Source organism: Cimex lectularius, unplaced genomic scaffold, assembly GCF_000648675.2.
Source record: "Cimex lectularius strain Harlan isolate CLEC.00 unplaced genomic scaffold, Clec_2.1 scaffold201, whole genome shotgun sequence".
In the NCBI taxonomy this organism is placed as follows: domain Eukaryota; kingdom Metazoa; phylum Arthropoda; class Insecta; order Hemiptera; family Cimicidae; genus Cimex; species Cimex lectularius.
The window spans coordinates 59,987-87,571 of record NW_019392805.1 but is presented as its reverse complement, the minus strand read 5'-3'; the positions used below and the strand labels follow the sequence as shown (position 1 = coordinate 87,571).

At 35.1% G+C, this 27,585-nt stretch overlaps 1 protein-coding gene across 2 annotated transcripts; it reads right to left on the bottom strand.

The window, feature by feature from the left end:
• Positions 1 to 657: 657 nt before the first annotated feature.
• LOC106673169 (exocyst complex component 5) lies at positions 658 to 25,495 on the bottom strand. Of its 2 annotated transcripts, none has more exons than XM_014405190.2 (17): positions 25,378 to 25,495; positions 25,172 to 25,296; positions 20,549 to 20,666; positions 20,288 to 20,485; positions 15,713 to 15,777; positions 15,449 to 15,632; positions 12,666 to 12,806; positions 12,488 to 12,564; positions 12,308 to 12,418; positions 12,136 to 12,231; positions 10,955 to 11,105; positions 10,643 to 10,875; positions 10,498 to 10,584; positions 7,049 to 7,166; positions 6,791 to 6,947; positions 6,565 to 6,725; positions 658 to 966 (listed from the first exon to the last, which is right to left on the bottom strand). In XM_014405190.2, the coding sequence occupies exons 1-17, from the start codon at positions 25,408 to 25,410 to the stop codon at positions 868 to 870; spliced, it is 2,154 nt and encodes a 717-aa protein (XP_014260676.1). In that variant the 5' UTR covers positions 25,411 to 25,495; the 3' UTR covers positions 658 to 867. The 2 variants fall into 2 exon arrangements, with proteins under 2 accessions (XP_014260676.1, XP_024083900.1); XM_024228132.1 differs by lacking the exon at positions 658 to 966 and adding an exon at positions 6,214 to 6,490.
• Between the last annotated feature and the right edge of the window lie 2,090 nt (positions 25,496 to 27,585).

Here is a 27,585-nt window from a genome sequence, read left to right as displayed (position 1 = left end):
ATCAGAAAAAAGGACCCAAATATTCGCTGTTGTGCTCAAGCACAATTCTCTTATCGGGTGGCATTCCTACACGCTCTCTATATGCAAAGGAATTAAGTGTGACACATCAAATTTTTCTCTACATGTCGGACCCTTTGGCCCATTCAAATCTCGCATGACCTATTCTTAATCAGATGAGGATGTCCCTTCTATGAGTTAGGTCCTCTGTGAGTCACGTATCGATTGAGCCTGTCACCATTTTCTTTTCCAATATTTTCATAATATTAAATACCATTTCACACGATCACGTTAAAGGAATGTCAAACAAATTCTGATTTGTTTACAGAGAAATGAATCAAAGTAGCAATCGGAGGCAAGCGATAACGATAACAATAACATTGGAAGTATGAAACTATTCTGTAAACATTTTAAGGTTTTTTTTCTTTTTAACTTAATTATTGTTTCCCTGAAAATAGTTACGTCATAAATTCACAAAAGATGACTGAAATTTTCTGTTCTTCGAACCGGATATAATTCTACGCCAATATATTAATAATATCTTTAAATAAAGCTATTACGACTGTTATGATAGTTTTTATTAAATAAAAAATTTTAACATTTATTTCTACACAAGATATGATGGCTGAAAAAATATATATACATATATAACAAGTAAATTTTCTTGACTATATCACTTTTTTATTCTTACAAAATAAATTACACTTATTTAGTATATTTTTTGGTTGCTTGTGTTGAGAGATGAGCAGGAAAGATAAAACACAAAATAATGAAGATTATATATAAAAATAAATGATAAATACACTTTTATATAGTATTATTAATAACAACATAATATAATAAGGATGAGTAATAATTTGGGGTTGGTTATCACGTAGTAATGCCTTTTAGAAAATTTGCTAACTTTTGAGTTTTGTAATCAGTCCTCAGCTGAATGAAGTTGAGTAAAATTGATCCCTCTAAAGGAGCCTGAAAAAAAAAAAAAGATTACTTAAGATTATTGTTTTCATTTATATTCTTATATATTCAAAGGGAAAAAAAAACACTCGTATTTTATTGTTTATTTGAAACTACATGTATTTTTATTGTTATACTAATTGCAACGTACTTATTTTAATGTTAACCAAAGTAATCAAGACCAAAATTTTATGTTTTAATAAAAATTGTTTAATTAGGATGATTGAAAGAAAATTCAACCAAACACCGGAAAATCATTTTGTGATCAAATACATTTAATAAACAATTTATTACCTTTTTTTTCTCATAGTAATGCCAAGGACTGTTGCACCAATTATTAGTAACACATTAAGAGCAAAACTAGGTAAAAAATTGTTATTAAATTTTAATCTACCACTAGATTATTTTTGGTTGTCTTGGTGAATATTCTTTCAAAAACATAATTAATTTTTTTTAAATTAAAACATGCATTTGTGATTTGGTTTACACTAAAATAATTACATTGTAATTAATATAATGATAAAAATACACACTGTTTGAAATAAACAACAAAATACGTGCAGCGTCCGGTTTTTTGTCTTGAGTATATGTACACAATTTTTTTTTTTCATGAAATTTGCATGGATGGTATTCAAACCCACAGTTGACAGAACTGTACCCCGACAATTTAACCTGCTGTGTTTTGTGTCTCGGGGATCGAAGTCGCAATGGTTCAGGTGGTTAGAGCGCCTGAGACCCAGATGGATCAGGAGGTTAAAACATCAGAATACAGTTTTCATGGGTTTAACATTCATGACTGCTTTTTTATCTCAGAATAAAAAAAAATATGTGTAATTTTATCTATTAAAGTGTTACACACGATTTTGATAGTTTGGCACCCGGGCACGCTTAAACACTTCCTACCCACTCCTTATTGTATCCTGAAATCCTACTTAACTGACCGCTGCTCCAGAGTGAGATGCGACAATGAGTTCCTTCAGTTAGACCAATACAAGCCGGCATCTCACAAGGGAGCATTTTTGTACCTACTTACATATCCCAATACCACCGTTGACTATATGGCAAATTTATCCTCTAACTCGAATCCAAGCTACCCACAACATCCAAGAACACCCTGAGCTTATTAAAGACTGGTACAAAAAATGGAAAAAACTGAATTAGGAAAAATGCCTACAGTGTACATTTACATTGAAAAAACTTGCCCCTATAAACAAATAACTAATTACAATTAATTAAGGTTTTTAGTTGAGATGAAAAAAGTTAATGGCACGAGCGGGATTCGAACCCACGATCTTCGGCTAGATACCCCGCTGCTCTACCACTTGAGCTATCGTGACCTCGATCCACTCGGACATCAACTNCGAGGTCACGATAGCTCAAGTGGTAGAGCAGCGGCGTATCTAGCCGAAGATCGTGGGTTCGAATCCCGCTCGTGCCATCAACTTTTTTCATCTCAACTAAAAACCTTAATTAATTGTAATTTATTAATTGGTCAAGCGGACCACGAAATTAGTGAATTTAATAAACAAACAACAATGAGCTACTGACTTCCACTCAAATCAGATATTTAAGACTATACCTAGACAACAGACTGTCATAGAATCCCCACACAAGAGACTTGGACAAATACAAACTTTTAAGTCTAAAATCTGTTTTGACCCCATTTGACCATAGGGAATTAAAAACCCTAAGGTCATCTTTACACAAAGGTACTCAAAAGAAACTGTTAGTGCTTGAGTTACAACCAATTAGGTGCAGGTTCTTGCAACTAGGACAAGGAAAAACCACAAGCAAGATCCTACACCAAGGAACCGCTGGCAAAGCTGTGGAGGCTGGTTAATAGCCTGAAGCTTGCCCGTGAGTTATAATTAACAGAGGAGCACGATAGATCTATTTAGGTCGAGGTGCAGTAGGCCTTGTGGCCGCCTCTCTTATTCCTATCCCTATAGCCTACCACAATGAATCAATTACAGAAAAGCTTACCACAGACAACGCTACTGTTTAGTGACGTATTATTATTACTACTTATTATGTCTTTTTTATTTATAAACACATACAAAAATAAAATGCTTTTACAAAATGGAAAATAACAAAAGATGACAACCATGTCAAGAGGATCGTTGGTAGAAGGAAAGGTGAAAAACACAGAAGTGGAAATTGCTCAGTTTTAGGTCATTTTTAAGATGGACCATATTATTTTTGAGAGAAGTTGAAAGGCAAGAAGTTGGAACGATTATAGTACTGGAGGAATATGACTTCATCGCTAGAATCATCAAATTAACAATGACAAGGATAATTTCCATGATTTCACTAAAGAAAGTAGTGATTTTGAGTTCTTCCGTGTGTAGACGGCCTAACTGAGGTAAATTTAAGGACATGCTCCAGCAAAATACCAAAACATTTCACTATTAATACCTGGCCAATGCCGACTAGCTTTAGAAAAGGGTGAAAGTAGAGCATATCTTATACAAATGCCCTGCAATATAGAGGAAAAAGTTTATAGTACTGGGTTTCGATACAATATTCCTGAGAAAAATTCCGTACTTGTGTATCAACCCACGGGGTGTCGGTGTTTTTCAAAAAAGAACTAAGTATGTCGGGTTTGAATTCAGCGGCCCTGCATTCGAACGCGGAACCTTTACCTTACAGTGATGAGCGCCACATTAACGCCTTAACTGTTGTGGCCACTGACCCCCCTCCTTTCCCAGTACTTCATGAAATAAACGCAAATCTTCCAGGAAAACCATTAGCAGAGTAAAAGAGAAAGATCAGGAATAAAATGTCAGGGATATGCGGATGACATAGTCCTGACTGCCAGGGGGAAATTTGAGGAAACTCTGCGATATAATCCAAGAAGGACTAAAAATCACAGAAGAATGGTGTAAAAGCGCTGGCTTAGGGATCAATCCCAACAAAACAACTATAGTCGCTTTCATACGGAAAAGGAAACTTGATCACATGAGGGAAATAATACTCAATAACACTGTGATAGAAATCAAAAATGAAGTCAAATATCTGGGCATCACACTAGATAAAACACAAACATTTAAGAAACACATCAGCTCAACCATCATGAAGGCAACACGAGCTTTGATGGTGTGCAGAAGAATAGCAGGAAGAAACTGGGGATGCAGACCGGAAACCCTGTTATGGATGTACATCATGATAGTAAGACCTTTACTTACATACGGAGCTATAGCCTGGGCTGATAAAGCAGAACAAATAACCAAAAGGAAAGAACTCACAAAAATACAGAGACTTGCATGCATCTGCATAACGGGAGCAATGAGAACATGTCCTACAATTAGCATGGAAAAAAATACTAGGATTAATCCCCCTATATCACATGGTAGAAAGGACAGCGCAGAAAACCATCATCAACCTTATCAAAGAGAAACCTCCAACAGGAATAAAACTGAAATGGAGAGATAACAACAAACTATGGAAAGACCATCCATCACTCATGGCTCCAAGAGACAACATGAACAGGATGTTTGAATTTAATCAAAAATTCCATATACACCTGGGTACCAAAAAAGAATGGGAAGGAGAGGGAAATAACTCTTTTAAAAATGGCACCATCCTCTGGTACACAGATGGATCTAGAACACAAGAAGGTATGGGGCAGAAGTATTTGGACCTGGAACCAAATACTCAGAACCCATGGGAAAACACACCAGTATCTTCCAAGCTGAGATTCATGCAATTGAAAGATGTATCCAATTCAATCTAAGCAAAGGGTACAAAAACAAGAATATAGCTATAATGTCAGATAGCCAAGCAGCCATCAAAGCACTAAGCTCAAGTACCATTAGTTCAAGGATGGTGCTGAATTGCAAAACCAAATTAAACACATTAGGTATGCAGAATAAAGTCAGCCTCTGCTGGGTCCCAGGTCACATGGTAGTAGAAGGGAATGAGAAAGCGGACACCCTTGCAAGGAAAGGGGCTGCCACATCGCTGATAGGACCTGAACCCTTCTGTGGCATAGGAATTCACACTATAAACGAATATCTCAGACAGAAGGACAAAAAGAAAATGAAGGAACAATGGAATTCACTCATTAGACATAGACAATCCAAGAATTTTCTAACCAACTTTGGTAGAAAAGAAATCACAGAATGTGTCAAAGGGAGCAGGAACAGACTGCGAATCCTAACAGGACACTGTAGATTAAATGGACACTTAAAGAAAATTGGAACAATCCAAGATGGCACATGTAGATTCTGCAAGGAGGCAGAAGAGGCACCAACACATTTACTAACAAACTGCGGAGCCACACTAGCCCGCAGGAGGAAATGTTTTGGGATGTATAATGTGACCATAGAAGAGGTTCAACCACTGAAACCGGGCCTATTAATCAAGTTTCTTGATGAAATAGGACTCACCAATGTGCTTTAGGCAGAGAACGGGGGATACAATAGCTCTTAAAGGGCGCAGTATACTATACCCTGCAATTATATCTACATCTACAAAAGAGAAAGGAAATCCCTACGATTCCATAAGTTAGGATAAAAGAAAACCATGAAAAATCCTTTAGTTGGGTCATGGCGTCCCACAGGGGAGTATTGTTGGTCCCATCCTGTTTTTTTAGGGAGAAATAAAATCCTCAATGTCAGGGTTACTATCAATGGCAGAAAAAAAACTCCTGATCTACCCTAATACCATTAACACAACCTACACAGATGATACTGCACTATTGTCCTCTACCTCAAATCCTATTTCAAGCTGCCTCCAACATCCAAGAACACCCTGAGCTTATCGAAGACTGCAACAAAAAGAGGGGACCAAACAAGAGTGAATGAATTAAAATGTATTCAGTATACATCTACAGTGTAAAAAACAGTCTTCCCCTCCACTGTACATCAACAATAAAGAGATACCGACTTCCTTCCATGTCAAATACTTAGAAATATATCTAGACAGCAGATGTGGAATACCATATAAAACTTAAAAGACAACTTAACAGAACTTGAACAACTACCAAGATTTTTAGGACCGAAATATGTGTTGATTGTCAAAAGTAAACTAAATTTTTTTTATTTTTTATTTTTTAAATGAGGGTATTTCAAGTACGAGGTTATATGAACCCCCAGGGTGCCGGTGTTTTTGAAAAAAGGCCCATTTGTATGTCCTTTATCATACAGTGATTAGCACCATGCTAACACCTAAAAAGTTGTGGCCACCAACCCTACACAAGATTTTACTGTGACCACTTTGGACATATGGAATAGTGGGGTTCTGCCAAGCTATCCAGCGTCCAATCCTTCCAATCAAAAGTCCTTAGACAAATTGTCAAAGTTCAGAATGAAATGATCCGTTCCCAGTTCCAGAAGTTTCACACCAACTTCTTGATCATCACCCTACTGCTTGTGGCCCCTCTACACATTCTCATCGCGAGAACCTGCCATGTCGCTTTAATAGACAGTGGCCTTCCTTGTCCATTGCAAGACTTCCTTGCATCCTAATCCCACACACTGAGTGTCAGCATTGGCATGTGTCCTCTGTATGTGCAGCTTAGTTTTAGTGCTGTGACCTTGTGAAATTATTGTGATCGAATTTGTATCATTTAATGGCTTCAAATATAAAAAAAAATATATATATAATTACCAAATTTTCTCCATTGCAAACTTGATTGAGATTTTCAGGTTTAACAAGTAATAAATTGCACAATGCATGGAGAGTATCAAATAATGTGTCCACTAAAGGTGATTTTAACTCTTTTATGCATTTCCTATATTCATTTATGTCACATATAACACACATAGCACCTGAAAATAGATGTAAAAAGTAATTACATTTTACTAAGGAAATGTTTATTTATTAAACTACTTACCAGTAGAGTTATATTGGAAAGTTTGTAGATGTTCATATATTATTCTATGGAATCGACAGCCAAATTCTGTCATCACGTATTCACGGTTCCTTCCGTCTAAAGAATCTCTTATATGGGTTAAATTATCGGTAATATATTTTACTACTTTTAAGCACGGCTGAAAAAATGACGAGACACAAGTTGTGAATGATATTTTAATAAAATATCTGTTTTTATGGTAAAATCATGGAAAAAGCTGTTCTGAAATTTTCAAAATACCTGAGATGATAATGTTGGTTGTTGCATAATATCAAAATCCATATCGGGTTTAAAATCAGTTTTCTTTTGCTCATTTTGTAAAAATATCTTAATCCATCCGACCATAGCATTGATTGATCTAAAATAAGATAATATAGATTCATTCCTTATCCCTTGTGCATACATTCGTAGGTTTTGTGTACCAAAAATTTCATAAATTCAAAACATCTTAGGATTATTTTTAATTTCAAACAAATAAAGCCTATCTGCTTACTAACCTAAAAAAATAATAAAACATTGTATGGGCTATTTGTCTTTAACATTATCTTTAATCTTTAAGGTGCATTCTCATGATTCAAACTAAAGTTTGAACCAGCCAAACTTTTGTCCTTCAAGTCGAGACTTCCTTTCAAGTTGAAACATAACTTGAAACAAGTGAACATCTCGGTTGACTGTTTCCTGTTCAGTTTTTACATTTTGTACGTGATTTTTTTTAAATAAAATCATTAAGGTTTAAAAAGCAACAAGTAAACTTGATGTGTAATACTAAAATAAGAAAAATTTTGCCTTGGAACTGCTGAAGTTATTGCAAAATTAAGACTTTTGCCAAAGATTACCAGGCAATGCTGTGAAGCGTCTTTGGTACCAAAGTTACCAATATTTATGGTTTATAAACCTCACAGCTTAATGACTTGACTTGAGTATAAACAAAAATGCATTCAGTTTTATTGTAAAAAAAAAAATAAATAAATAAAAAATTGCCGAATTTACTATTGCTGATTAGAAAAAAGAAAAAAAAGAACAATATTAAAATATGTGTAGTGATTAGTGACCGTTAATCGATATTTATTCAGAAATTGTGAGATGCGGTTTGGTGTGATGTAGGTTTCAGAAAAACATTTTCACAAGGCACGATAAAGAAAATGTTTTTCTGAAACCTACATCACACCAGACCGCATCTCACAATTTCTGAATAAATATTAAAATAATTATATAAAAAAGAACAATGGTTTTCAAATTAAAAATAGATTAATTTCTATTGAAACATGTAAATCAAAACTGATTCAAGTCGTTTTCAACTTTTGTGGTGACAACGAACGTTGAATTGTGAGAACACACCTTACGGGCCTGCTCACACGGGGTGACAAGTCGAGTAGACCATATTGCCAAATTGTTTGTGGTTTGAATAGAAAATTAATCAGTTTTATATAGGCTGTTGGTGAAGCAATTATCTAGTGCGCTTCATTCCTTACTCAACCCCCTATAAAATACCTAATGATTCTAGTAGTGAGGATATCATAATTCAGTATTATTATCACCACAAGTACAAAATGAGAAAAGTTATAAAGTTGCAGGTACTTCCTTACTTTGAAAAGATTGGTTAGTCTACTATATCATTAGGTCCTTTTACTACGAAGGAAGCTTCCTTTTCTCAACTTTTAAGATTATAGTTTGTAATTATGATCACCCAAGACAGAGTATTCTTTATTATTATTTTCCCCTAAATTCTTAATATTGCTACTACTATTATTTCTATTTTCATATTTGGTATTATGTGTTTAATGTCAATTTATTAAACTATATGTTAACATCAAACCTTCATTAATTCAAATGCTACATTTATAAAACAAAATTGTGACCATATTGTTAATCTTAGGGGACTTCTCTCTTTCTCTCCATACATTGAAAAGACTATAAATTGTAAGTTATTCCTTTTAACTTGTAATTGTATCACACTGAAAATTTCTCCTCTTCTGGCACATTTTAAATAGAATACTTGATAATTCATTGCACATGCCAATGGTTGCACGGAACTGAGAGACTGGAAAAAAGAAAAAGTGAGTGAGTGAGAAAATGAGAGAGAGAGAGAGAGAGATACAGAGAAAGAGAGAGTGGGAGAAAGAGTGAGTGAGTGAGTGCGAGCGAGCGAGAGAAAGAAAGTGAATGAATGAGAAAGGGAGAGAGAGTGAGAGTGTGTGAGAAAGAAGGAAAGTGAGTGAGAGACAGATTAAGTGAATGAGGGTGTGAGAGAGAGAATGAGAAAGGGAGAGTGAGAGAGTGTGAGTGAGTGAGAAGGAGAGTCGAGTGATAAACCAAGATCAGCTTAGACAATTTTTGAGAATTTCTTTTGTTCAGTAAATCCATCATCTCCCTTCATACTAAAAAATGAAAGACTGTTTTTCTTATGTATAATACACCTACCTACTGCTTAAAAATGAGTGAACAAAGAGGAAATTAATAAAACGTTAAATATAGTAAAAAAAAAAGGTGTTTTAATGATAAATTGACAATATATGTGTATTCGAATAAGTTTTGTGTATGGAATAAAATAATTGTTAAGCTAATTTTTTTTGCATATGTTTATATTTTTATTTATTTAGAAATCATGAGATGCGGTCTGGTGTGACGTAGGTTTCAGAAAACATTTTCTTTATCGTGCCAACGTTTCGATCTTTATTGAGATCATCTTCAGGGCCTGGGATTTACAAACATTGTTTACATATAACAATTACATTTTGGATGTGGAAAAGTGAATTTATACAATGCAAAATATATTTTATATATTCAATCAAAGTATTTCTACTCACTCAAAGTGTTTGTCTTCTGTGTAATTGTGCCATTCTTGCGTGTCGTGTCGAGAGTGCCAGTGAGATTTTGCTATTTTGTGTTTATATACGTTGGATTTTGAAGGGGTGGGGAAGGATGTCGGTATAGAAAAGACATTTTTGTATAAGGCGTCGGCTTCTTTGAGGTGAAAAGAGCCGACGAAGGGAAAAAATGTGTTGGTAATGGTTCGGCCAGATTATCCTTTCAGGATTATATAGAAAGGGATAAATAGGAAAAGGAAAGCTAAATTGTTGGGAAATTAGACTATGTGAAAAATATTTGATGTGTGGAATGTAATGTGATGATATAGGTATGTTATCTGTATTGAATTTGATTAATGATATTGGCGTAGCTGCGACTGAGTTTACATGTATCTGTTCTGTAATTGATGCTGTGTTTATCTCTGTTGATATAAACCATTTCTAAGAAATTACGTTTATGTTTGTTTTGTTCTGTGTATAATATTTTTGGATTGTTGAAGTCGAAATTGTCTTGGTGTTTAAAATGGTGCTGTAGGATTTTGCTTAGGTTTTTTGCAATCATAGATATGTTGCTTTACTCTCTTGTCCAGATATTGGGATGTAAGACCGATGTAAGTTGCCGGACAGTTTAAACAGTTGATCTTGTAGATTACATCAGATTTATTTGTTATTGGTGTGGGATCTTTAATTTTGGAAAAAAAATCCTAGCAAAATCCTACAGCACTTGCTACCCACCATTTTGAACACATTTCTCTTGTCCAATAACTTCAAAACAGCTTTCAAAAATTATAAAACAATTCAAACACTTTTTTCCGATATTCAGAAAAAATGGATAATTGTATGAAATTGCTAAGCAAAGGAACTATGCCTTCAAATAAATACCTGTCAATCCCATTGCTCAACTTTTGCTCCAAGTTGGAAAAATGAAACTTCTTTTTCAACGCATAATCTCCATACTTTGGAGTTGAACTAAACACAAAACAAAATCAGTAAGTGCAAATATGTTTGAACAATAATTTATACTTACACAATGAGAGGTATGAAGCAATCGGTAAAATGCTTATCTATGAGATGAACGATGACATTTGCTTGGCGTACTATATCGAAAAAGTAAATTTTCTGCTGTGTTTTACTCTCTGCACTCGGAATAGCCTGAAGTCCTAATTCGATAGCATAATCTACGTACTGTACGATAAGACATTGCGAAATTTCTTCAAAAATCTGGAAGGCATTGCTAGGCAATTCTGAAGGCCTCGACAGCTAAAAAAAATTATTTATGCGTCAAAATTATGGCAGAACAGTATATATTTATGTGTTACAAATTCAATGTGTTACTTACCACTTGGCATCTCTTAAAAGCAACTTTTGATTCCTGAAGTACGCATATAGCTAACTCTTCTGACAGAAAAGTCTCACCACCATAATCATCAGGCTGTGTTATATTATTAATGGCTCTATTAGCAATAACTAGCCTTCTCAAATCTTGAAAACTAGAGAAAAAATAAAATATATCTATTTCAAATTCAAAATGTTTAACTTTCAACTACAACAATACAATCTTTCAACAATAAATTTGTTTAAAAATATTTGTTTTATTAAATTAAACATTAACCCTTTCAGAATAGTCATCGCTCCTCATCTCTTAAAGGAGATACTGAGAGCATGATATCACACTCATCTCTACCTCGGGTTTTGGCAGTTTGGGGACAGACCTCACTCTTATCCGTCTGATCTGTTTTTAAATCTAAACCCTCTCACTCTTGAATGCACTCTTTTCTAATCTAATTGGGTACAATTCTCATTGTACATTGAAGTTGGTATGAATGAATGAAAAATAGTCTTTACAGACAGATGACAGGTCCTCCTTGCAGAGCTGAAGATAAAATGTACAAAACAATTAGGCATTTAAGCTTATCTTTCAGCTCCCCTGTGAGTCCCTGTGCACAACACATTCGTAATCAAAGCAGAGGAGAATAATGAGGAAAATCAGGAGTTTATGTATATTGAAGAGAAGGTAGAACGACTGAACAGAGGGTGGAAAAACACCAGCAGGAAATCTTGGAGATAATGGGGCTACCAGGACAAGGTCTGATTAAGAACGATCCTAAAGTTCTTGATGGTGGGATAGAAGGGGACGATTTTTAATTGTAAATGGCTGGATCCAAACACAGCCAAAAAAACAGTCAATTGAGTTTACGTTCTGAATTTTTACAATTGCAGGTTATGGTGGGAAGGGAGATAAATTTGGGAGTCGTAATGGTAAAGTTGACGGTAGCAATATTTTATGGATTTATGGAAGTCAATGTCACAGCAAAAGGGGGAAACAGAGTTGCTTAAGTTTTGAGAGACTCCAAAAGTGATTGATTTCAGAGGATTGCACGGAGGTTTATTTGGGATGGAAACTACTTGGTAGTGGTTAGAAAGGAAAGAGAGAAATGGAAGACACTGGAAGAAGATAGTTTTAGGTTTAGTACGAAGGGGATGAAAAATCGAAAACATACACAATTAAAAATCCTTTACCCTAGTGTTTGTAGCTGTTTCTTCTGATGATCTTTCGAATCATAGTACTGCTGTAAGAGGTGGGCACATTTTCTTTTTAAACATTCAACTTCAGTGCTGAAATTATGTTGCAACAAATTATTATTTATTTATTCATAATTTAAAAAATTTATTGGGGGAAGGGTAAAAATACCTTATGTACGAATCTAAATATTTTTGAAATATTGTATGAGTTAATTTGCTGAGGTATGTATCATCTGTTCCCATTTTAAAACAACTAAAATCCTTCGAGAGTTGAACAGTCCTACAAATAAAAATAATACAAATTCTCATAATCCCACTGTCATTTATGTTTTTAAAGCTTTTTTTATACTTAGTATATAAATCCATCAGATTAATTAAATATTTGTCTTCATCGGTGTGATTGGATAACACAGTACCAATGTAATTCTTAAAACAAATATAAATAATTCATTACAGAATCAAAACTATACGAGTTTAACCAGATGTAACATAATTAAAAAATTATTAATTAATTTAAAAAAAATTACCTGCAACTTCAGATGATAAATATTTAATACAAATTTTGCCATCACTGGCTCAGGCGAACTGAAGACCTCTTTCATCAGTACAAAATTCTTTTGAGTTAAAGGCAAAATATCTTTAAATATATCTTTACCACTTATGGTCGTCTGAAATCCAACAGACAAATTTATTTATTCAAAGTACTCGATTTATCTATATCTAAATATACATAAAATAATTTTGCTTTCAGTAGAGACATAACCGGAGATACAAAGAAAACTGAGGGAAAGGATACGTAATAATAACAGTCAATAACCTAGTACTCTTAAAATAAAATTAAAAAAAAAGTGAAAGTACAATAAGCCATAATGTGTGGTGATTAGTGACTGTTAATCGATATTTATTTAGAAATCATGAGATGCGGTCTGGTGTGATGTAGGTTTCAGAAAACCTAACAGAAAATGTAGGTTTTTCTGAAACCTACATCACACCAGACCGCATCTCACGATTTCTAAATAAATAAGCCATAATGTTGCAGTGGTTGGGGAACGTAAACCCCCATTTCCTAGTCTCCTTTCCTTATCATCATCATCATCTCATCACACCACTTAAAATGGATTTTGATCTAGGCAAACTTGATTTTTTAAACAATGTATATTGACATGCAAAAACTCAACCCACTTATGTGTAGTTTTTCTATTTTCTTGGTCTAAGGAAAATCTCAATCTATCCTAATTCTAAATTGGGAACATCATTTAAAGTTGAATACATTTAATCCTTACTGTTGACTAAAAGTATTTTCATTTTCAATGTTTACTGATTACTGATTTGTACAAGCCCAAATCTGCAAATGATGTACATACACGCAAGAACAGAGTTGAGCCTATAACTTTTCCAGCAGTCCACTGGTAATTCCAGCTTTTGTAATTTACAATAAATAACCAGCAGGCCTAAAGAATCACCCTCCCCCTCTACACAATAATTAATTACAAGGTACAATAAGCCGGAAGGCTGAAGTGTCTGGGAAGCAAAAACCCCGCTTCCTAGTATCCTCCTAGTATATAATAAATTAAGGGTCGGTTGGGTACTCAATATTCCACCATTGGCCCTCTCACACTACACTTCCGCGCTAATAAATACATTTAGTATCAATAAACCCAAAATGAGAAATCTATTAAGTACTATGTAGAGTAAAACAGTCCTCCTCTAAAAATGGAACAGGAGACCCAGCTACTCGCTGCCGTGCTCAAGAACAATTCTTGCACTGGGCATTGAATCCATGCCGAGGAATTAAGTTTGACACATCGAACTTTTCTCACTTGCCTGACACACACGCAAGCTTTAGCCCGAAATTAAGGGTCCGTCAACCTTGCATGGCTTATCCTTAATTGGGTAAGAAGGATGACCCTTATTCTATCAGCCGCCACCTGTCGACTCTTGATATGTGAGAGCTTCCTGCTGATCTAACCTTTTTAATGTTTACTTTGAGCTGAGTTTATACAGACTCATTTGAATCCTAATCAAATCAATTGCTTTATTTTAAGCATTCAAGTGTATAAACCCTCAAGGTGCTGGTTTTTTTTTCCTTTTTTGAGGCTGGGAATTTTACTAAATTGGCACTTTTATCATACGATTCATAAAGCAGGAAGTTCAAGGAGTACCAATCTTTGAATGAACTGCAGGGAAGGTTGAATGGGTTAATGGCTTTTCGCCCTGTCAGAGGACCTGAACTGTCCAGAACACACTGAGTTTCATGGCTTTGCCCAAGAATACAGCCATTAGTCTAAAGGTCAACTCTACTTTTTACAGATGTCCAAATTTGCTCTACCATCTCCAGATGGGCACAAAAGGGTGTACACAAGACAAAATGAGAGTTATGCAAATGAAAATTTTCCCCAGAGCCGACCTTTTCTGACGGTTTGGGCAGGGATTTTAATAAAGTCATAGAATTGCCGGTTGTTGACAGTGTAAATCATATTCCTATAAATAATAATGCCCATTCAGTTTCTCGCATAGTACAAACATTTCTGGAAAATGTCAACCTCACAGTTTACCCAACTTAAATCCCATTGAGTATGGAATATACTCAGGAGACAAGTAAGAGCTTGTGCAGCCCTTCCAGAAACGTTCCAGAATCTTGAATGGGCTCTTCTAGAAGAGTGGGATAACCTCCAGGCTGGTAGAAAATATGCTGAGGCATTTTCAGGATATACTCAATGCTAGGGGAAACACTATAGTTAGAAAAAAAGTTAAAACTTTACTAAAATTTAATTTTATCTGTGTGAGAATTCCTCCCATGGTCTTCGGGGTGATGAACTTATAGTTTGATAGTTATTTACCTTCTTGGAATGCCTATCCTTGCTGATTTTGTCAGAAGCGTTTCGGCATCTGGTTGGAGTTTGGTTTCCAGGTTCTGCAGAAATCACCCAAAAACGCAACACTGAAGATGACAAAATGGCAAAACACGTCTGACTTACAAAATAAGTGATGATAGACAGACCAAGAGGATAGATAATTATAGAACTATAAATATTATATTTGTTCATTTTTTTCTGAACAATTATTTATTTCACACTTTTAGTTATTTTTTGAAACAAAACATACTCAATTATTAAAAGTAAATTGATTTTATAAATTAAAAATTATATAATTATATTAAAAAAAGAAAAATAATATTTACAAATGGGAATGTTCTGCCTGTCATTTTATTAGAAATTACATACTAAGTGCAATTTTTTCCTAATTATGCCTAATAAAAAAAATGGTTTTAATAGAAATAATCAATAGTTGTAAACCATTGAACACTTACACATTGACTTTCCTGGATGAAAGCATCTATCCCTTCACTGTACGCTTTGAAATGTGAAAGAATTGACGTGATTTCTTTCATTCTTGAGCGATCGTCTACGTTATGAGCTTTGACGAGTTCTTCAATTAGTGATCTCTCAATTTCATCATATTTGAGAGCAATCTTTTTCCTCGCCTCTTCAAACCTATGCCAAAAAAAGTTAAACATTTAAGTTTTATAAATAAACAATCATCTTTATTATATTAATTTGCAACCTAAACTTACTTTGCTGCTGGGAGCTCTTGTGCTATCATGTGCAACTTTTGAATTAAATCAGCAGCTTCAAACAGCTAAAAAAAAATTTGAAAAATTTATAGCAATAACAGTAAAATATGTTTAAAAAATCATTATACATGTATAGAATGCTCAAAGTATCAATATCACTGTCTTTCAAGCAGATATTGTGGCTTTGAACACTGTGCCAAGGAGATTAAAAGGCTGGATTAACAGAAGAATAGGCATCTACTTGTGATGACACTGAGGGCATTACTGGATCAGTGGTAAAGCCCAGAGTCGTTTGGAATTGCATTAGGGCTGTCAGACATTTGTCCCCCTGTCTGGATTTCAGGCCACACAGGGCCAGAGGGGAAACGGGGAAAGTTTGATGAGAAACTTATTGGCTCTGAACCCTTTTGCGGCATGCCAAACTGACACCTCCTAATCCCAAATCCGACACCTTACCCCTCTTCCCACCTTACACCCTATCCTAGCCCCACACTCCAACTGTGTATACTATACAGAGGCTGTCTGGCAGTGGGATACATCCCAAGCATATGGAGAACGGCAAAAGTAGTTTTCATTCCTAAAGTTGCTCGGAATAACTACACAGACGCAAAATCGTATAGACCGATTAGTCTAACATCCTTTCTACTCAAAACTCTTGAAAGGCTAGTTGAAAAACATATAAGGGGCAGTTCTCTAAAAGAAAAACCCCTTGACAAATATCAGCATGCCTATCAGAAAGGAAAATCATGTGAATCAGCACTACATCAATTGACGATACAAATTGAGGATTCACTGAACAACCAAGAAATAGCATTGGGAACCTTCTTGGACATTGAAGGAGCATTTGACAATACTCCTTTTGAAGCAATGGTTGCATCACTCAATAGCGAGGAACCGACAAAGCCTGTTGCACATGGATAGAATCAATGCTAAAAAGCAGAAAAGTGCAGGCCTCCATGTTCCACGAAAAAATAGAACAGCGGTGGAGAGAGGGTGTCTGCAAGAAGGAATACTCTCGCCTCTGCTGTGGAGTGTGGTAGTGGACGACCTCATATGCAAACTAAATGAAAGTAGAATCTATACCCAAGGCTATGCAGATGACATTGCCATACTAGTCAGGAGAAAATTCAATTCAACATTAAAAGAGCTCACCCAAAGAACCCAAACTCCACTAAACCTGGTGGAACGATGGTGTTTAAAACAGGGACTTTCCCTACACTAGATAAATCAAACTGCAAGTTGGCCCTTTACGCTGACGACATCGTAATATATTGTTCCTCCTGGAGACAGACTGCTATAGCAAACAATTTGAACTTGGCTTTACAAAAAATAGTACGATTCTGCCACAGATGGAAGTTAACCTTAAACACTGTAAAAACAGAATCGATATTCTTTACTAGGCGGCGACCCTCTCTCGATAAACAAATCATGCTTGACGGGGTAAACATACCGTGGACCCCAAAAGGAAAAAAACCAAGGGGGAAACTGGACCACAAACTGAATTTCACTGAACATGTTAACTCGTTGATAAAGAGAGGCAAAATAATGATTAAGACTCTTTTCCCCTTTTTAAGTCGAGAATCATCTTTGAGCAAATAAGTTAGCTATTTACAAAGTGATAGTGAAACCAATAATATTGTACGCTTGCCCTGCTTGGAGCTACACAAGCATGACACATTAAGGGGCTACAAATAATACAAAACAAGTTTTTAAGACTAGCCACCTCGTCCCCACGTTACACAAGGCTCACAGACCTGTATGCTTTAGTTCAAATGCCATGGATTAAGGAGGAATTAAAATTCAGGACCCAAAAATTTTTTTCTCAAAAAGCCTACAGCGAAAACTCCGTATGTGCTTCAATCGGCACATATGATTGTCTCAGATCTTGGAAGCACAGGAGAATAAAACATATTTTATCCTCCTGAATCTCAACCTTCTCACTTATTTAACTGTTACTTAATAACTTATGAAAAAATTTAACCACTAACCTACTGATTTGTTAGTTTATTATACTGTTAACTTGTTAATTTGTCACTAATTTGTTAAACTAACTTATTTAAATTATTTAAACTAACTTATTTATTTATTTTAAACTAAATATTCCTGTACAATATTAGACCAACTTACTAAATTACTATATATTTTTGCTGACATTTGTTATAACTGTTATTCTTCTTAAAATTAATAATTAGTTCTTCCAGTTTCTGAACAATACTGTAACGATTTGTTAATGCAAAGGATTTGTTAAAATAAAGGTTAATGGGTTTTTCACGAACATTTTCCCATCAACATCGACAATAATGTTTTTCAGGAGGTATGGTACACAAATGGAGATATGCTAAAGAGGATGCATAGGGCCCCGCCACTTTCCCTCAAAAACACATATGTATGTAAATTTCTTATTGTTAGAAAATATCTTGTCAAAAAAATAAATAATAATAAAAAAAAACGGGGACTTAAAGTAAACCCCTCAAAAACCACCTTAATTACTTTCACCGAGAAAAGAAATATACAAATACAAGGATTCCGTTTCTATAACGAAATGCTGCAACTAAAAAATGAGGTCAAATACCTAGGAATAATCTTTGATAAGAAATTAACCTGGAACCCTCACCTGCATTATACTATAGCAAAAAGTAAAATATCACTAATGACCACAAGAAAGGCACCTTAAGCAAATCTTGGGGATTAAAACTGAAAATGGCCTATTGGCTATACACGGCAGTAACAAGACCTAGAAAAAGCTCAACAAAAAGTAGCTACCCAAACATTATGCAGCATACAAAGACTAGCAAACCTATGTATTACAGGGGCAATGAGAACAAACCCTACAAATGCATTAGAAACCCTACCTCCATTGGAAATATTCATACAAGGGAGAGGCTAGGAAAAGCTCACTTAGGCTCCAGAAACAATTAAATTGGAAAGGAATTAAACAATTCGGGCATACAACCATAATCAACAAAATCAGACACCTATTATTAGAAATGGGGACTGATGATCCTGGAAATAACCTTCACAACTTCCTACAAAGTCTCAACTGACTATAAAGGAGAGGAAGAACACAGGAGAGCATCAAAACAAATGAAGGAACCAGATCAGGTGTTTTCTGTACAAAAAAAGGAGGCCTATGTGCCAGGTGCACATGTTAAGAACCTCTTAAAAAAGATACACTGACAAAAAAAAATCCTTATAAGATCTGATAGCCAAGGAGCCATTAAAGCATTAGCATGTAAAAGAATCACATCAAAATTAGTCAGTGAATGCATCCAAAATCTCCAAAACCTGGGGAAACACAACAACCTGATGATATCTTAGGTGCCAGGGCACAGGGGAATTTTTGGGTAACGAGAAAGCAGTCTGGTCAGAGGAGGAAGACCATACATAGGCCCCGAACCTATTCTTGGGATAACAAAAACAAATATAGAATCCTCCATCGCAGAATGGATCCAAACAAAACAAAAGGAGAAGTGAATAAACATAGTAAACGTATGATGAAACAACCCTCACCAAGACTGGCAAAAGCATTGCTGCAATTGGAGAGGGCCAAACTCAGAGGAGTGGTAGGACTACTAACCGGTCACTGGCATCTGAGAAAACATCTACACAACATGGGCATATACAACGATGATCCCATTTGCAGATAATGAGGAGGAGGAAACAGCCACTCATATCATCTTCGAATGCGAAGCAACACCCAATGGAGATTTAACCTAACGTTCGGAAAAAAGGGAATCAAATTGCAACAGCGACAGTCAATAACCTATTACTTCTAAGAAGAAGGATTGAGTCTACTGCACTGAACTAAGGAACTAGGAAGGTACAAAAGCCAGAAGGTTGCAGTGCCTGGGGAGTGCAAACCCCACTTCCTAATATCCTTTTTTACCATTACCATCACAGAACCTAACAGCAGAGCTACTAAATCTAGGGTGACAACTTAGGACTGCTAACTGGACACTAGGCTCTAGAGGTATATAGACTCGGAGTGGCAGAAACAAGACTGCACAGATATTGCCAGAGAAAAGAAGAGATTGTGGTACAAGTCCTCTGTTGGTGCAAAGGCTTATGTAAGTTGAGATTTCTACTACTGGGAAAAGAAAAGCCCGGGCTGAAAGATACACCCAGGAGTCCTTGAAAAAGTTTTGAGATCTAGTAAAAAGCCTGCTTAATTAGGACCTCAGATATCAAGGGACATGCACAAGGTGTCAGGTCATAAAGAGGAAGCTTAATCTTAATTTTGGTTGGACTTAGAAGAGAATAGCCAAATCACAAGAAGGCACTATGAGATCCAGGCTCTCTGGATATAGGTTTTGGCTGAACCCTAGGGTAAAGTCGGGAAGCTAACATTGACTTCAATGTGAATTTTATATTGTTTATTGTTCCAATAAAGCTTAAAAATGTTGATTAAGAAATTCAAAGAGTAGTACTGGATTTCTGTCTTTCAAGTCTTGTTTGAGTGTTCTATGTCAGTCTCAGCCAAACAGTATGCAGATTATAATCAGTGAAATATAGAGAATGACATGATGTGGTTAATACATAAATACTAAAAATTTATTATAATAGCAAATTTAATACCTCATCTTTATTAGTGAAAACCTCTGATATAACTGGACCGGGGCTTAAAAACTCTGTAAAGTAGCACATCAGTTTATGCGCTTCGACTGCCCTCGACCTCGGAATATTTATGTTCTCCAGCTGATCGCCGAGGTGAATAACTTTAGTCGCCACAAAATTAATCCTTTCATCCAAGTCTTGAAACAAGACGACAGCTTCCTGAAAAAAAGAGATTCAAACAACAGAAGGGCGTTTTTCGTTGAAGTTCAACTTTCATAATACCTTATTCTTTTCTTGAAACTGTGCTATATCTTGCCAGTGATTATTTTCCTCCTCTTGGCATATAACTTCTAATTTATCACATTTCTTTCGTTGACGTTCTTGAAGAATCTGTAGATCCCTAATTAAAGAATAAAATGAAACTAATAATAATAAACTAATTAACACTTTATTTCATAAATGGCCGGTGGCTGGACCATGCCTATTAAAGTTTATGTACGAAAAGAGTACTTAATTATTTATTTAAGAATCCTTCTATGCTCCATGTATCAAATAAAATTTTGAATGGAAAATCATAACTTAATGTAATAGGGATATAGAATGTTGTGAATTGAACATTGAAAACATTGAAAATTCAAAGCCATTTATTAGTGTCATAAATAGTAGGATCTCAAATTTGAGAATGTTAATTATGAGTAATCCAAACTCATATTGGCAGGAAGTTCTTGGATGAATGTGGCCAGATGTGATGAAAAAAAAGCATGGATAAGACCTCAAGAGAAGAGAGGCATGATGCAAGATGAGTCGACTTTCAAGTATGTTGTAAGCAGCATAAAGGAGGACAGACTCGGCCAGCCAGAGTCAGGAGGATGACTCAGTCTATCGGTGTCTCAAAGAATCAGTCGAAAGCAGCTGTTGAGACACAACATCAACTGCCCAAGGCTGCATAGACGGAGAGGGTTCATAACCAGATGTATGGTGGGCTAGCACAGTGTCTTCGGTTCCAAGCCCAGTAGCGTGCTACATGAGAATAGATTCGTTGTTGGCTGTAGGTAAGACCCCTGGCGGGTAATTATAGAAGAGCCGTTGTTCGGTTGGGGCCCCCCACATGGGCATCCTTTACCAAAGGCAGGTTCATCTAGGTGGTGGTTAGAAATTCCACTTTAAACAAAACCGTGGCCGGAGTGGATCCGGTAGTTTCAACGCTAGCGACGCCCCTACACCCAGGGAGATAGAGTTGTCTTCTCTATCTAGGGAGTGTGTTGGGAGACCGGCTGATGCATTTCAGCCCTTTCAGGTATCCATTTACGTGCAACACATGGTTAAATGCACAATGTTGACCCACCCCTTCAGACAGGGCAAGTGGGAGAAGTCTACACCGAACCTCGCGGTATTAACACTACCTACCGTGAGCAGAGGTGAGTCGCTCCTAACATGAGAAACTAAACATGAGATAAGGCATATGTGCCAGGTGCACATGTTAAGAACCTCATAGTCTAAGACATTGTGCCCCCCCCCCCAATGGGAAACATACATGTCCAAGGGAGTGGGTCGATGAGTCAAATACAGTCAATAGTCCATGAGTGAACTACGGGCGCAAACAAGTTCCAGGCCCATTATTAGGTTTGGATTTGAAATGGTATGTGGTAAGACTCCTGTAGGGTAGTAGAGATTTACTTTCTAGGCGGTCATTAGTACTCCACTGAAATAAAAAACTGGGACCAACACGCCTGTCAAAAATACCTACACTAGGGGTGCGCCTCCACTCAGAGTTTTGAAAGAGCTACCTTCTCTATCGAATGGGAGTAGCTTCGGCTGCAATGCTGGTCAGGCGGCCCCAGCCCTGCAAGGAAAAGGCTCTGTACGAAAATCTACGATACTGCACAACACACCATATGCGGAAGTGAGTCATTTCCCTTCTTGCAAAATGATTTTGTGCTGGCACGGGGGACCGATATGACCTTCGGCTAGGCACGGTCTTAAAAGATCCTTGCGTCCTTTTCAGAGCACCAAGTAAGACAGGAAATGTCCAGGGCTGAGACGAGTCAAATAGATACAGGATGAGTCGAGTGTCTCGGAGCAGCAGACAGGAGGACTCACTCAGTCTGTGGCTGAAAGAGTCAGTCAAAGGCAGTAGTTGAGACACAACATTGCCTATCCAGTGCCGACAAGAGTCTAATAGACAAAAAGGACTGATAACACGAACACTAACCTCTTATGACAAGCTTGTGTTCTTTTCATTCTTTATAAAAGTTAATAATGGTGCGTTTAGATGTAAGTTTGTGTTTAAAATGTCAAAAAGACATTGGTGCTACTGACACATTCAAATGTAATTTACCAATTCATACTAAATGAATGATCTTGACTCGCGATGAACTCAAGGCTATGAAGGATGCCAAGACACAATTGCTTTTCTTTTGTTTTCGTTGTGATACAGACTCGAATTATTCCTTAAAGGAATTAAAATAGACTATTTGTGAATTGAAAAATAATCATATTGATCTTGCTCAGTTGGAAAAATCACTAAACGACATAAATAAAAAGATAGATGACATATAAAGTTAAAAATTGTTCTGCAGCTCTCATCGCTCCTCTACACTATATTCTGAACCAGTCGTTAAAAACGTATTTTCCCTAATATGGAAATGCACTTTTGTCAGTCCTCTACATAAAGCCAGCGAGAGAACTGATGTTTCCAATTACAGATCTATTCAATCCATGTTCTCCAAGATATTTAATTCCATTATTTGTAATTAACTTAAAAACGACATAAAATCTTTTATCATACCTCAGCAACATGGTTTTCTGCTCCGACAGATCAACTATTACTAACCTGCTCACATTTCAAAATTACATCTTAGATGCAATAAACTCTGGACACCAAGTAGACTCAGTGTACACTGATTTCTCTAAAGCTTTTTATAAAGTAAATCACACAATACTGTTAAGGAAACTAATGGAGTATGGCTTCACCGGCCCTTTCTTGAATTCGTTAACCAGCTTTCTCTACGACGGAAAACAAATAGTCAAAGTAAAATCATTTAAATCGTGTCCCTTTGCGGCTTCCTCGCAAGGGTCACATTTCGAACCGGTTTTGTTTCTCTTATTTATTAATGATATCCATCTTGCTTTCCCTTCTACTCAATTTTTATTATTTGCTGACGATCTGAAAATCTATTCCAAAATTATTTCTCCTGATTGCTTTCAATTACAAAATTCTATCAATAATGTGCTAACCTGGTGCTGTAATAACAAACTTGCTCTCAATGCTCCAAATGCCACACAATTACATTCTCTCATAAGAAACATGATAAGAAACAACATTTTCTTTATCACTACACTCTCCATGAATCTCCTTTAACATGAGAAACAACATTTTCTTTATCACTACACTCTCCATGATTCTCCTTTAACATGAGTTAAGGTCGTGAAGGATCTTAGTGTACTTTATGATCAAATGCTCCAAATGACACACAATTACATTCTCTCATAAGAAACATGATAAGAAACAAAATTTTCTTTATCACTACACTCTCCATGAATCTCCTTTAACATGAGAAACAAAATTTTCTTTATCACTACACTCTCCATGATTCTTCTTTAACATGAGTTAAGGTCGTGAAGGATCTTAGTGTACTTTATGATCAAATGCTCCAAATGCCACACAATTACATTCTCTCATAAGAAACACGATAAGAAACAAAATTTTCTTTATCACTACACTCTCCATGAATCTCCTTTAACATGAGAAACAACATTTTCTTTATCACTACACTCTCCATGATTCTCCTTTAACATGAGTTAAGGTCGTAAAGGATCTTGGTGTACTTTATGATCAAAAGCTCAAGTTTAAAAAACATATGTCATCAATAAAAAATAGATTTATGAAGATTCTAGGTTTCATCATCTGGAACCCCTATGAATTTAAAAATCCTCTATGTTTTGTCCATCCTTATAAAGCTTTTGTACAACACGAATACGCTACACCTGTTTGGAACCCACACTATCTAAATTATCAAAATAGTCAATCTGTACGAAACAAATTTTTAAAAAAACTTTCTTACAAACTTAATCTTCCTTTGAACTCTGCCTAACCTGGAATCCGCTCTGAATTTAAACTTTTCGAACTGGCACTGTAAAGGGTGACGTTTTTGTATATAAATTATTAAACTATCTCATTGATAATCCTTCTCTCCTGTTTCAGCTACAACGACACGTCCTTCGCACTCTCTCAAAGCCCACAAACTATTTCATATTGAATTCCAAAGCTCTAATCACCACACTTACTCTAGTTGAATTTTCTTACCAGTTTATATTTTTTAAATGCTTTTATATTTCATACTGTTAAAAGTTTATTACAATTTATTTCATTTACTGGTTCACCTAAATCTTGCACTGTAGTCTTACTATATATATATCTACAAAGAGCATAATTTTCATTAAATATGTACCTAAATATTGTAGTTTCAATTGTCTTTCAGCTTTATTTTCTTTCCTTTGCCTTAATTTACTTAATGATTAGGTCTTTTATTTTGTTCTTGTTCAGTTTTACTCTTTAATTGTATTTTTATATTTATCATTTATATTTACCATTTATAATATTACCATGTATATATGTCCTTATTCTTTTCGTATATATTATTTGTATTTTTTGTATATATTATTTTGTTTATTATTTTTATTTTTTGTTATTGTAAAACGTCTTTTTATAGTGGATTTCGATCCGTAAATAAATAAATAAATAGAGTTGACTATTGAACAATACAACAATTATGTTTTGAGCATAAAAACAAAAAATAATTTTCATTTTTTTCATGAAGTTTGAAAAATGTTATTCCACAGTTTGTGATAAGGACGATTGAATAATTGGCAGAGGTAGAATGCAGTGATGATGGGCAGACTTACTTGATGGCTTGAAGGAAAGTTTCGTACATCAGATGGGGTTCGAAATTGTTGATGCCGTCCTCCTTGAAGACGTCCACCGTCCTCCAGGCGAGCCTTTCCACAAATTCTTCGTGGTCGAAAGGCTCCTTTATCAGGCCAACGAGAACAAACGGGAATAGAGGAAATTTAATTGACGAAATTCACTTTTTTCGGACCGTTTTTCATACCTGTTCCAATTCTTTTATGTAGTGGTGCATCATCTTGTCCAGTTATTTGTGTGGATGCATAAAAATGTAAATTTGACAACAAAACAAACGGAAGGTTACCCCATAGTAACACGAGGCGAGGCTTTTCGAATTGAAGATGAACCGCTCTTACTGAACGAACAGGTCAATTGAGCCGGTCTAGAAAAAGGAACTGAATCCATCCATAAAGCAAGTCATTAAAACTGTTTTCACTTTTTCATTTTTAATAGATAAAAAAACCTTAATTAATTGTTTTCACTATGTTTAAAATTAACAAATAAAAATTATTATTATTTAAATTAAATTTTTACCGAAGCTAAAGCCTCGTACACACTTGCAAAGAAAGTCGAGCTAATTTCCTATCTAGACGCACCCCTGAAAGTGCTCTCTGAAATTTAATTATTTAAAAATTCCTAATAACTTATAAATTACTAATACACTTATGAAAGATAATATAGATTCATTTTAAAATATAAATAGTTGATTAAAGAAATAGCTGAACTAGAATACAATATAATAACAAATAATTGGAAGCATGAATTAAATAAACATAGTAGTAAATATAGGTAATTAACTTAATTGACAGAATACAAGCAAAGGTTGAGTGAATAAAGATAATTAATAGTAAAATCTAAGGTAACTAGCTTAACATAGTAATATATAATAGTAAATATTAAACAAACTGAGCTATGTGTTTACAGAGCGATAATAATATATACATAAAATAGTACATAAACTGATTTAAACATTTATATCTTGAGTTCAAAAATTAACCGATTTTTAAAAATTATCTTGGTATGAGAAGCATTAATTGTGTGCGTTAACCGATTGATGGGACTTTCTTTTATGTAATTAGTCTTATGGGCACAAATGAAGAATATTTTGTTTCCAGGCTGAGAACTGGGGAACATTAAAGACTAATTTGAAAATTAAATAAGGAGACGATCTTATTATTTGTAAGTGTACAAAGCAAGATGAGGTCAAGGTAAATTCTTCTCTTTTCCAAAGTTAAAATATCCAAGGAATCCAAAATATTAAATTGGTGAGCTTATAGAAACCATTTCAAAAATACCAGCACGTTTTTGGTTTTAAAAAAAATGTATTTCGGATTCAAATGCCCGGGATTTGAGCACAGGATTTGTACAGTACAGATGAGCACTGTGTCGACACCTAAATCATTAATTTCAAGTTTAAACTATGTATAAGTAATAATGAATAATTAAAACAGAAATAATAATATACATATAACAATAATTACAAGTATAGCCATATTCAACATAACAAACATAAAATATTGTAAGCATTGTGTCATAATACATGTGTATAAAAATATAAAAGAAGTGACAAGGAATGATAAAATTTTAATGAAAACAACAGAAATATATGAACAAATCAAACACAATTGCCATAATCAATATATGTTTTTTTACGTTTAAAACTGACTTAAGGAAAGGTAAAAAGTTTCATAATGTAAAGGAAATTTATTACTCATTTCCATAAGTCGAGGAATTGGAATAAATTTTAAATAATTTGTATGATTATTAGATTTTGAAAATAATATTTTTTGTCTGGTGTTACACTGTGGAACATGGAAATTTAGCAAATTGATCAATGTGGACAATCAATCATATTATTTAAGAGTTTGCAAGAAAATAAGTCATTATTTTGTCGTTTTATGTTTAGTGGTTGCAGTTCTGCGGATTCCATAATAAGTTTGCAGTGTGTCATGAGGAGTGGTCGAGAATGAGGTGGTTTAGAAAAACACCTTTTCTGTTTTTTCACCGCTATTTTGAATACATGTATTTGTAAAATTCAAACAACGTTTATAAATCCCAGGCCCTGAAGATGATGTCAATAAAGATCAAAACGTTGGCACTATAAAGAAAATGTTTTTCTAAAATCTACATCACACCAGACCGCATCTCACGATCTCTGAATAATCATTGACTAATGGTCACTAAACACCACACATAAATGTACATTATTATTTATTTTCAATTAATTAAGGCTTTGGTTGGGATAAAAACATCAGTGTCACAAGCGGGATTAGAATCCACTCGGACACTAACTTCCCATCTCAACCCCACCTTTTTGCCATTTTTCAAATGTCGTGTAATCTATTTGATTCTCAGCGACAAATGAAATGGCCACAGAGAGCTTTAGTGAAGTATACTTCATTTTGCTTATTAC

Excerpts from the sequence above, each read along its gene's own strand:
- LOC106673169 (XM_014405190.2), bottom strand. The coding sequence starts at position 25,410 with ATGATGCACCACTACATAAAAGAATTGGAACAG. Across the intron at positions 12,807-15,448 it reads TCATCCAGGAAAGTCAATGT|ACGACCATAAGTGGTAAAGA; the intron begins GTAAGTGTTCAA and ends GTTGGATTTCAG. Across the intron at positions 12,232-12,307 it reads TATTTAGATTCGTACATAAG|CACTGAAGTTGAATGTTTAA; the intron begins GTATTTTTACCC and ends ACATAATTTCAG.